Source organism: Chelon labrosus (genome assembly GCF_963514085.1).
Source record: "Chelon labrosus genome assembly, chromosome: 22".
Classification (NCBI taxonomy): Eukaryota; Metazoa; Chordata; class Actinopteri; order Mugiliformes; family Mugilidae; genus Chelon; species Chelon labrosus.
Window position 1 is genome coordinate 18,837,026 of NC_140355.1, and position 12,591 is coordinate 18,849,616.

The following is a 12,591-nucleotide window of genomic DNA, read 5'->3' on the forward strand; positions in this document are numbered from 1 at the left end:
CCACTTCCTTGCATTGGCCAAACTGACCCCATTTTCCCAGGGGGATACGGGTGGCGTCATCTTACGAGTTTGGAGCATAGACTGTATAAAGATATGTATGCAGTCTATCATTTGGAGCCAGCGTATGCGCAGTACGGTCCGAGAGTGGAGGCACGCTGAGCCGTGTTATCGATGACCTGACTACATTTCTGCCACATTAACTAGCTAAAATGACAGAAACCATTCTGGAAAAAATAAATATATAAATATTTGACGTGTATTTTAGTGTTTTACTTTGGCCCAAGTCCCATCCTTTAACATGGAGGGGGTGGAGCTTACGACCTATACTGCAGCCAGCCACCAGGGGGAGATCTACTTGCTTTGGCTTGGAGTTCCGCATCCATATTTATACTGTCTATGGCAGAGGTCTTCAACAGGGGGTCCGCGACCCCTAGGGGGTCCACGTAGACACTGCAGAGGGGTTGCGGACATTTTTTTTATATTCCTCCCCGCAATTTTTTTCCACAAATTTAAATGTCTTTAAATACACATATACATAAGTAGGGGGTCCCCGCTCCATCTCTCCATCAGTTTGGGGGTCCTTGGCCTGGAAAACGTTGAAGACCCCTGGTCTATGGGGCAAGATGCGTAATCTGATGCATAATATACTGTTGCTGCCATATGGAGGGTTATAAAGCTTCACAGCTGTCAGATTCTTCATTTAAATGCACATCAGTGATTTTGACAGAACATGAATTAAAACTGCAGAGCTGTGTCGTGTCATATTTCTTGGCTCAATTATGTAAAAATAGCCCAAACATTCAGAATATTGCCGCCAATGCCCTAAAGGTCAGTTTAAATTTATGAGCCTCCTTCAGTTTCAGGAAATAAGAACAGGATTCAAGAACAAAACACAAAAAAACAGTATCAGTTTAAAGATGTGAAGCTTAATCGTAATCAGTTTGAACTTAATATTCAGAGGTGATTTTGAACACCAAGCCCAGGTCTGGGCCATAGAGGCAAAAAAAATACCCGTATCAATCGTAGCACAAGAGAAATTATAGTGTTTACACCACCTGTTCATCATACCATTGCAGGAATAAGTAGGTGTCAAAATAATGATGATGATATGAATATGCATTACTATGCTCACTGAAAAGCTAGGCTAGGCTTACATAGCATTACATTTTATTAAAGTACAATGATTTCCTGTAGGTACTGTAATTATGCGTGAATGGTAAGTCTGCCAAGTACCAGCCAAGTACCGGCATGTACTGTACCTTACATTCAGCAATTACTCTGAAGTCTAGCCTGTAGTATGATGGCGGCAACAATACGATAAAGTAATGCAAGGGCATATTCCCCATCTTGGATTTTGTACCTATAACTCACAGCAATGAAACTTCATTCCTTACGAATTGAAGTCTCCTTTTGTGACAGTCCATTTTTCATTTAAAATTTTTTGTTTCACGAGATTGTAACCCTAAAACTATTACACTTGTCCAACATGCCCTGAAGGAATAGGCTTTGGCACTGTGCTTATTCAAAGACAATTAGTTTAGAATAAAGACGGGAAGCGCAGATAGACCGACTCTGTCCAAAGGTAAAATAATTAAAAGAGTCTACGCACACACGGAGGACCTATCAATGTTTCATCTGACTCTTGATAAGAAAGTGAACAAGCGTATTTCCTAAAACCTTTCTAGGGAGTCGGCCAGAGTAAAGAAAAATGTATTGTAAAATTAGTTATTACTATTCGCCGTATTAAAGCTAAAAACATATTAAAGATTAAAACCAGTTTAAAATGAGCTGTCCCGCTTTTATATGCATTACTGCAGGCTTGGTCAATACACATTCTTTAGGCGTAAGTGAAAAGGACATTACAATGTTGAGCACTCTTCTGGTGTTTTAATCGACTCCTGCATTGATCGTGTTTGATCAAAAAAAAAAAAATCCCCAGTAATCCTGGATGCCTGAGAAGTGTGTTGATCAGGTAGGGCGGCCTCTCTATAATGGTTCACTAAAGGTCATATAGATATACTGTATACAGGGTGTGCATCATGACTCCTCCCATGCTGCTTTATCACTGCTGGTTTTCTACGCTCTCGCCTAGTCCGACATCTCATTCATCCAGCAAATTAAATGTAAAAATGAGAAATCATTGCGCCTGCAGGGATGGTGGTCCCTCTCTGCAATGTGTTCTGCAACAGTACGAAGAAATTATTCATATAAAGGGCAGAGGACAATAAGATTGTGGTTTGCAATATCTCTCAAGCAGGTGGGACGAGGTACCATCTGAAAAATCACGCTAATGTAGAATAAGACTGGGGGGCCCAAAAAATAGTATCACAATATTCATCAATATTGATAATTATGACAATATACATTTAATACTACTAATGGCACCATGTTTGGCGTGTTTCAGTAAGTGCATACCAATGTAGACAAAAAAAATACCCTTTTAACAGCAAGGGAAACTTTAATTTGAAATTCAAAGAGTTACATCCAATCATAAACGATTCCAATGAAGATTCGTTACGGTTAGAAAACATGATTTCATTTTGACTCACTATATCTCAGTGCATCCATATCTAATGCATCCACACAAACCTTAACTCTGAGGATCTCTTCCCGCACATATTGGCTGTTGCACACCGGTAGCAGTAATTGTATTTACCTTTATGTGCCGCATGAATAATGCCAAACAAAATGATTTGATTTTATAAATAGCTACAGATGTGGATTCTTTCAGAGACACAGGGGGAAAAATGCAGACAAACTGCCGCTGTCTCAACTGGGGTTGGAGGATATTGGGTGGCGTGATTGCTCAAGAGGTGCTAGCAGGTCAGGAGTTAAGACTTTGGCTCTCTGAATAGCTGCACAGTGGGGTGGTAAACGTACCTCTCCAAATGTTGTAAAGGTGTGTTTCAATTTTTGTGGAGCGCTTAGGAAATGCAACAAATCAACAATGTGCTGTGTATTTTTCCACATCTTCTGACTCTCCTTGCAGTCAAATTTCATAATTCAATCAGAAATATCTCAGACAGATCATAGACTGTATATAAATATGGACAATGTGTCGCCACTTCCTTGTATTGGCCAAACTGACGCCATTTTCCCAGTGGGATACGGGCGGCGTCATCTTACAAGTCTGGAGCATAGACTGTATAAACATATGTATACAGTCTATCGTTTGGAGCCAGCGTCTGTGCAGTACGGTCCAAGTGTGGAGGCACGCTGAGCTGTGTTATCGATGACCCGACCACATTTCTGCCAGAAATCAGAAATCGGAAATATCTCAGAGAACTTTCACTGCATTCAATAAATGCCTTCGAGTAAAACGGTTCTGTGAGAACTACAGTGACTTTATTCTGTTTGAATTTCCACCACAAATAGGAAAGCTTAAGTGGCACAATACCTGGCCTTGTTGGTTGGTATAGCAACATCACTGTAGATCAATGCAACTTAAAACAACACTGACGTTAGTGCACGCCTTTCACTGTCTCAGACAATGCGGTGAATGTTGAGAATTCGGTCTCTATTCTTTGCAGTTTAATTGTACATAACCTTGGTCGTATGTTTCAAATGTATTTTTTCACATTTTCACAACATCCTCTTCATGTATTGCATGTCATTTGGTGGGTTGTTTAAAACGTGTTCACATCACAGCCGCGGGTTGACTGCTCCGTTTGTTTTAAAGAGCAAAGCCTAGCTTTGATCAAAAATAGACTAACACCCAGACCGATGCTGGTACATGTTTGATTATCAAAGGGATAACACCACTAATGAGTCTGGAAACAACCTTGATATCACAATATCACTTTTTTTGTTTTTTATATTTAGCTTTGATTTTCCAGATTTGGCACAGTACTGTTCTGTTGTGCAGCAATAAGAGTTTAATCTGTTCTGTAAAAGACAGTGTGCTGTTAAAACTGCAGGAGATGCAGAAACAAGGCTTTTTACTGTGTGTTCAGACTAATCTCTCGGAGACAAAGCCCTGAGGACCAATATGAGGACAACGTCCACACATATCTCGCCTTCGTATGCAAATTAAAGAGTCCTTGGGAGCCCTCAGCAGGAGTCTGAAGTGCTGCCAGACCGGCCTCTCAAGAGAAGTTAGTGTCACTGGCTTGTAGTCTTATCGAAGGCAATGGAGCATTTGTTTTTTCTAACGGTGACAATGCAGGAGGTTTTCTGTGGTAAAGACATCCACTTAGAGTGGAGCTACACACAAATGGGTATTTCAGATTCGTTAGAATGGGGCCCAAATGGTGCTTTTGCTTTGCTAGCTTACTGACCTCAAGTCAATCAGCTGGCACATTGCTTTTGCAACATTCTGCAGGCGTGTTGTTGACAGACATACAAGGTGTGGGAAATTGTTATGGAAAGGAAGGTTTACATTCCGAGTCCCGAAAACCCTAAGAGTTATGGATGTAACGTGGGTTCCATGAATTCACTATGAGTTCAAGCAAAGTTTCTGATGTTTTTCGGATACAAAAAAAGAAACTTGAAATAGATTAATCCAGAAAATAAATCAATGGACAACAAAAACAAACAAGCGTTACTGCTGGTGTAACTTTTCCACGGTGGAGAGCACTGAAAGAGAAGAAGTTGTTGTTTTATGATTTGTATTATCCATTATTCATCGTTTGGGTGTTGCTGAGTGAACTAATTAAACATGACCTGAAGCACTAAGGCCAATTATGTCTCTTGTTGCTCATGTTCGGATTGATAATTGGTTCATTTGATTCATTTCTCTGCTTTTTCTTTTTTGTCCAGTTTGGGAACTGCTAGCTGCCGTTTCATATAAGCCATGCTTCAACCATAATAAACTTGGTGTAGGTCAAACATAACTGAGATAACTGAGAAAAGCAGAGGAATCCACTGCTGGTTACATATCCAGCCGCGAATTCTAAAGTGCAGTCTCGTAGATTGAGACACTAAAGTTACGGAGGAGGTGGCTTCATCGTGTTTTTAGACTGAGTGCGCCTTCTTACTTGCATGAAGCCTCCACAGTAGCAGTGACTCACAAGCTGTGTGGTCCCCAGGACAAGATTGAGGGAAAACAGCATGTTGAAGAGGTATCTGTGGGTGGCAGACCAATAAATGTGGTCTAGATGGCCAAACACAGGCTATAGAAAGCTGCGTCGGGGTCTTTGTGTTAAAGCTGCTGAAAAACAGCTTTAAGTGGTTTGTTCTGTCTCGGCTGCCTTCTCTATGCACTCATGCGTGCGCTGCCTGTTGCTGCCGTTAAACTATTCAGCTGTAGTTGTTTTTCACTCCTCTTCATAAATGTTGCATGAAGATTTTAACATGCTAATGATGATGATGATGATGTGTTTAATGGTCTTTTTATTCATGAAACAAGGTTTACAGAGATAATGTGGCACGAACATCAAAGACGGTTTAAAAGCATTGAGTAACTAAACATTAACAAATATAATCTTGAACGTGCAACGCTCAGATTGCAGCAGGATGTAGGAGTTGCCTTTGATGTAACCTCTCCCCGGTATAACATCAGAAATTACGCCACATTTTGCAAAATGGATTTGTTCCACTAGCAGAGGCGCAGGCTGCTGTTGACAGCGCTGCCACCTGGCTATCAGCTAGCCTGACCAGCAGTGGCAGCACCACGAGCTGGCACAATAAAGATAGAGTGGACGGAAGGTGACAAGTAGCACAGGCTGGCCGGATTTTTGCCCACCGGTGCCAATCAGAGCTGAGTCATGCTGCGGGAAGTTTCTATATTGGAGAGGGGACAGTTTTGTCAGATTGTGTTGCACCATGGGATTGCTGATGTGATAACAAGAGACTTGCCATTTGTCAAAAAAATAAAATAAAAAAGTGTTGTGGGGTGGCACAGTTGAGTGGTGGTTAGCAGTGATGCCTCACAGCAAAGAGGTTCTGGGTTCGAATGCAGGCCGACTAGGGCCTTTTTGTGTGGAGTTTGCATGTTCTCCTTGTGTCTGCGTTGGTTCTCTCCAGGTACTCTGGCTTCCTCCCACCGTCCAAAGACATGTTCATTAGGTTAATTGGTGATTCTAAACTGGTCGTAGTGTGAGTGTGAATGGTTGTCTGTCTCCCTGCGATAGACTGGGGGCCTGTCCAGGGTGTACCCCACCTTTTGCCCAGCCCCTTAGGGACCCTTCACAGGACAAGTGTTACAGAAGAATGTTGTGTTCAAAAGTGTCAGAACTGTCAGAACTATTCCAGGCTGGATGTCTCAAAATGCAGTTATTATATTTTCTTTTTTATCACCAGTTCCTTTTTAGTTTAAATGTTTTTTTTTAACTACTTTTGACCTTATTGTCTTGAGTTGTGCAATCCACAGCTTTATAGTTTCAAGGTTTCCCATACAGTGTTAATATGATCTAATGTTTTTGTGTTTCGAATGTGATTGTGTTGTTTTTCCCTATTGCCCCTGAAAGCTAGCCTAGAATCTAGACGCGCCCCTAGCGGCAGCAAATTACATTTGCTTCCAGGGGCAGTCTAGTTACTCTCCGTTGACTTGAGATTTCGAAAAATCCAAGATGGACCGGGCCAATCACGAGTCGGTGGGCGGGCTTAACATGATGACGACTGACCTGCGACCATAAGTTCCGTGAATTACGCGTGAATTCCCCATCCTGCTAGAACTACCAGAGCGATGGCTGCTGCTAGCGAACAACTTTCTTTCGAATCGGCTTTGGCCGCCACTCTGAAAGACTTGAAGTTAAGCTTTTCCAGAGAATGTCTAATAGGAAGCCTAATAGGAATAATAATAATAGGAATCCGTAGACGGGCTCTGGCTTTTCTCTGAGAAAGGAACTCTCTTTTCCGTCGCTCTGACTACGTCACCTTTTTCGTTGCTCTGATTGGTTGTAGCGCTATCCTATTGCGTGGAGAGGGAGTTTGAAAGACAACAGTTTATCCCACCCCTCCGGTTGAGCCCTGTCTATGGAGAGTGCCCAGACCCTACATTTAATGTGGGTCTGGCTCGTCAGGCTACCTGAAAGCATCTCTCCCTCCACACACACACACACACACTGTCGCTCAACGGTAGAAAACGGTACTGTCGTAGCATGAGAAGCTATTTGTGTGGGTACATTAATAATATTTTACGTTACTTTACCTTTTTAAAACCAGATGTTTGTGCTCTTGTTTTATTTTTATTTTTATTTTTTAAAGAGAGTTGCTCAAAACCCGAAGGACTCCAAACGTAGCGTGAACTAGCTTAACTTTATAAGAGCTAGCTAGCAAAGTATGAAATTCAACCGTTTGTCTAAAATACGTTTTATTCGCCAATACTTTTTATAATCTCACATATATTCGTCCGTAGAATACCACGTCTCAGCAGTCTCAGCAGCTTATGTATACTAGTATTCATGTACACACGAACTGCGCAGGCCGCTGCAATTTGTCGCTAAACCCAACATTACGGTAAACGTTATTACGGTAATTTTAAAGACGGGCTGATACGAAACGCATGCTATTACCGCGTTTATTTTCAGACTCTGCAGGCAGCTGTCGTCAATTACAGCTTAAATGCATACTGATGGAAAGTGTAATTACATTTCTTTACTGGTGACTTAACAGAATAAGTGATTGATTACGTTGCTTTTTAGGCACAACTCCCTCAAACGTGCCTTGGAGCTAATTTAGATTTCACACTTGCATGTCTCGTTTTCTGTAACCTAACACTTGTTGGAACTTAAAACAAACCACTGTGGTTAATTAGCAATTATGAATATTTACTAAATACTGAGAGAAGAATATTAGAGCCAAGTGGCTGCACATAGAAATCAGGAAGTGGTATATGAACACGTGGGTTCACATGCTGCTCTAAGCTGCCCACATGAATGATTGCATGCACTTTTACCAGCTAGTAACTTTCTGTTACAGATAACTCAAAATAATAAATCTTATTCATGACAATGCTCCTCCATCCATATTAATGCACCTTATTTAGATAGATAGATAGATAGATAGATAGATGCTTTATTAATCCCAAACTGGGAAATTTCACAGTTGCAGCAGCAATGTACAGGCACTCGACACCATACATAATATATAACAAATAAAAAAATAAAATAAACAATAAAAAAATAGTAAAATAAACACAAAAATCTTTACACAGTATTTACAATAATTATAAAATAAGTGAATATTAAAATAAGTGAATATTAAGAATTAAATTGCAATGAAATGAAATGAATTTACATGCAATAACCAAACAACCATGTGCAAATATTTTTATTTATTTTATATTTTATTTATTTAATTTTTGGTATTTTTATTTTACATTTTTTATTTATTTTATTATGTTATTTTTATTTTTTATTTAATTTTTTTTTTAACTATCTTACATCTATTTTTCTTTTTACTTGTGGTTTTCAAGAGCGTTTCTTTAGGTGCAACTGAGCTACTGTGACCAAGCAATTTTCCCTTGCGCGTCGATGAAGTCCTGTGTAAGTCTAGTCAGCTAAAAATGTCGAATTAGACCGCTTTGTAGTCATTACCGACGTCTGTGATGAATATCGCAGAGTCTAATTATAACAGATGTTCTTTAAAGGTCTTTTAAAGTTTTGCGACGCCGAGGCCAAGTTCACGGGTTTTAGAGCAACTGGTGAAATTAGGTGAATACTGCTGAGACTTCCTATTAAAAGGAAAGAGTAATCATATGGTTATTTCCAGCATAACTGAGAGCTTGATTCATAATAAAATGGGCAATTTCACCTAAGTCTCCCCTCAGGGTACTGGTAAACTAAGGAGGGATTTGATGTGAAGGGGTATGAGAGCTGCGATGGTGTGTTATCAGCTGAGTAATTTGCTCTTGTATAAACATGAATTACTGTTATCTAAGTGCCCCCTGACAGCCGATTGGCTCCTCATTAGGCCTGTGTGAAATGAGATTAGCAACGAGCCTCTAAATTATGATCCAATCCCAGAACACATAATCTCTCACACGTATACCCTCTCTTCTGTGTCTCTCCCCCTCATCTATTTCTGTCGCCGCCTTTTTTTCTCAACCACCTCTGTCTGCTTATTCTCCCCCGTGGCTGCTCTTTCCTTCCTCGTTCACCTCTCTCTCCTCACTTGACCTCTTGCCTTTCCTCTTCTCTCCCTTCCCTTCCCTCGTACTCTCAGTGTGCAGCTGCAATGGGAGAGCGGACGAGTGTGTGTTCGACATGGAGCAGTACCGGAGCACCGGCAGCGGGGGGCGCTGCCTGAGCTGCAGAGACAACACCGACGGGGCCCACTGTGAGCGGTGCAGAGATAGCCACTACCGCAGATCTCCAGAGGAGCCATGCCTGCCCTGCAACTGCAATATCAATGGTATACTGCAAATCCAAAGCCTTTAATTGTTTTGATAATAACTTAAAGCCTAATTATAATCCATGCCAATATCATTACTCGCTACTTTTGTTTTCTCTTGCATGAGGAAATTTAATTATGTTTAAATTGGAATCGTGTACTGGCACAATAAGGCACCGTATGCGAGGTTTAGCTACAGACGAGAAAAAGGGGGACTCGCAGGATTAACTTTTTACAAATCTTACGGCCAATGTTTTTAAAACATTAATAACACGGCATTAATATTTACTCTAACCCATCAACTTCTCAGCTGCCAAACCTTGCCTGAGAGTAGAATCTTTTTCTAATTCATAATTTACACAATCTTGTTCATTTCATGTCTCGCTCGTCTCATCAGATTTATCATCGCTCCAACTTTTCCCCGTGATCGTTAAAGAAATCCATGCTCTTTACTCGGCCTGCGCTTTTGTGAATTGATCCCGCTGACTCGCCGAACAATGAGGAGGCTCGCCGCTCGTTAAGCAAAGTCTAATTTTAGGCTGAGGGACGTAAAAACGTTCAGGCTCCTGTAATTCCACCGTCGTCGGGGTGAAAAGAGAGAGAGAGAATCGGTGCGAGAAATGAACAAAAAACATCAGCCATCTCTTTCCTGTGCATATAAATAGTGCGAGGTGGCTGCACAGCGCTGTTGAGGTCCATTATATTGATCAAAGGTTATAGCCGACTCCATCAGGCTTCCGATTCTCTTTTCTTTCTGCCCCAGCTGGTCCTTTCTCCTCCATTAACTAAAGCTGGACTATATCAGCTGCAGTGCTGCTGCTGCAAGGTTATATCCTGCTCTTCCATGCTTATCTCTGGGGTTTGCGAACAAGAATGCAATAACAGGTGTTCTGTTATCCCCATCATGTCAAATTATTAATGATATATTGATCCATCTCGTGTAATAAGCAGTAAAAAAAAATCGTCACAAAGGTTTTTTTCCTTTCTAGCTTTCCTTCCTCCTGTGTGTACCCTTCACATTCTCTTTATTTCATTTCATTATTTATTTTCATTCCCTCCCAGGCTCGGTGAGTCTGCAGTGCGATGGAGAAGGAAGGTGTGCGTGTCGAGCTGGCGTGACAGGGGAGAAGTGCGACACGTGTCAGCCTGGCTTTCACTCGCTTGGCCCTGGCGGCTGCAGGTGAGCAGCACACACACACACACACACAATCACAAACACAGACGTGCACAGGCGTATCGACATGCGAGTCACACAGGAACAGATGTGATTTGATGGAAAATGTGCGAAACTCAAGATGTGATACCCACACACATTTACAAGATGGAGGGGCTAATGGCAAATCAACGATTAAAGGATGTTATTAGGTCGGCTAAAACGCAAGAGTTGAGAGTAAATCTTTCCTGTTTTGCAGTTCTACCACCTAACTCAACCCTAAGCCTGAATTTATCAAACAACAAAGCAGCAAGACAAGAGGATTCAAATTTCTCCTTGGCACAACTGCGAGAACCAAATCCGGCGTCAAACCGCTTACAACGAGCAACAAGCAAGCCACTCAAAGGGTTTATTTTCACATGGACACATGAACAACATTTCAATTAAGCATTTCTAAGTCAGACATGGGTATTTCATGCATGTCATTTTCTCACTTGAATCTCTACGTTAAGCCCTCTTTTGCCTCGTCTGGGTGCAAAACGCCTGCGGGGATAAAATATTTCATTATCCTTGCAAATATTTGGATTTAGACTTCACACGCAAGAATCAATAACTCTGTGCGTTACCTTGACCCAGCTATTGGTAATTCCAGATGTAACTTGTAGTCTATTGCATTCCTTATGAACTACATGCCAGAAATTAGTTGGTGTGCATTTGGCCGTGCTTGAAGTATTCGTTTGTTGTTCCATGTGTTAGCCGAGTTGTTTAATCAGTATAATCATTTGCATGCATGATAAAGACCTTTCATTTCTCTTTATCAGCATTTACATGGTATATTCCACCTTTATCTGCATTGTTCAGCTTTCATTTATAAAACACTCTATAAGTATTGTGTTTAAAATTCACAGGAATCCACATGAGGTTCTTTATTAACAGTGGATCATATAACAACTGTAAAATTCATAGTAATAAACCCACAGAGCATTATTACTGGACTCGAGTGTCTTTCAGCTCAAAATGCTTGTTTCGGTTTCCTGGTCCACAGATTTATCATTTCTCTTGAGTCTCGCTCCTTTCATGAGGTTCCTATTCAGTCACAGCAGGCGGCTTTATCCAGCACAAAAGCTCCTGATAAACCCATCGCACACTGAATCCCCAGCACCAAACAAGCACAGTTACAGACGAGCTGGTGCACATGGTGGGACATTTAGCAGTTAAATGAACTTATTTCCCTGCAGACCTTGTGGAAAACAAAACGGTCCGAGAGCAGAGTGGGCTTGTAACGTTGCCGGAAACAAGACAAGAATGTCAATGTTGCCTGTCTGGTGTATATGTAAATATTAGATATGTCCCGAGCCTTTCCAATCAATTTGCTGTAAGCCGCTTAGCTTACCCAATCCGTTACTTCTCCCCTCGCTTTCTCATTAGCAAAGATCAGTGTGCGAAACATTCAAGAAGTGCCGTCTTATTTTCTCTGGCCCTGATCGTCACGTTCACTGTGACTAACATTGCCAGGGGAAGGTCCCATCAGCTGATGCAAATCAGTCGCTTGAAGAGGCTCCAAAATAAAACACGACAACTCCAACGACAACTCTATTTTGGCTCTTAAATTGTGATGGTGTGTTTATATAAAACATTGCCATATCAAATTTAATTGGTAATAATACGCCGACAAGGCATAACATTATGACCACCTTCCTAATATTGTGTAGGTCCCCCTTGTGCCTCCAAAACAGTTGTGACTCATCAGAGAATGGACATGGGCCTTCTGAGGGTGTCCTGTGGTGTCTGGCAACAGAATGTTGGTAGTGGGGGGGGGCCCTTGAGGGAAGGGGCCTCTGTGGATCATCCCACAGATACTTGATCAGTTTGGGATCTAGTGAATTTGGAGGCCAGGTCAACACCTTGTGCTGTTCTTCATGTTCTTGTGTGTGTGTCTGTGTCAGGCTGCATCCTGCTGGGGGTGGCTGCTGCCATCAAGGAGTGTCATTGCTATGGGGTGGGGGTGCCTGGTCTGGTCTAGATGGGTGCTACATGTCTAAGTAACATCCACACCAATGAATGCCAGGTCCAAAAGTTTCCCTGCAGAACATTGAATGGTCACAAGATGGTCGATCTTATTAAATTCTCCTGTCAGTGGTCATATGATATGATATGATATGATA

General features: G+C 41.5%; 1 protein-coding gene across 1 annotated transcript in view; it reads left to right on the forward strand.

Annotated features, from left to right (window-relative positions):
* lamc3 (laminin, gamma 3) overlaps positions 1-12,591 on the forward strand; it is a gene marked incomplete at its 5' end in the record, with an annotated part of 123,900 nt that overhangs the window by 40,131 nt on the left and 71,178 nt on the right. Inside the window, 2 exons of the mRNA XM_084572442.1 lie at positions 9,106-9,294; positions 10,336-10,453. Of these exons, the coding sequence (XP_084428568.1) occupies positions 9,106-9,294; positions 10,336-10,453 (307 nt within the window). The remainder of the gene's footprint in view (positions 1-9,105; positions 9,295-10,335; positions 10,454-12,591) is intronic.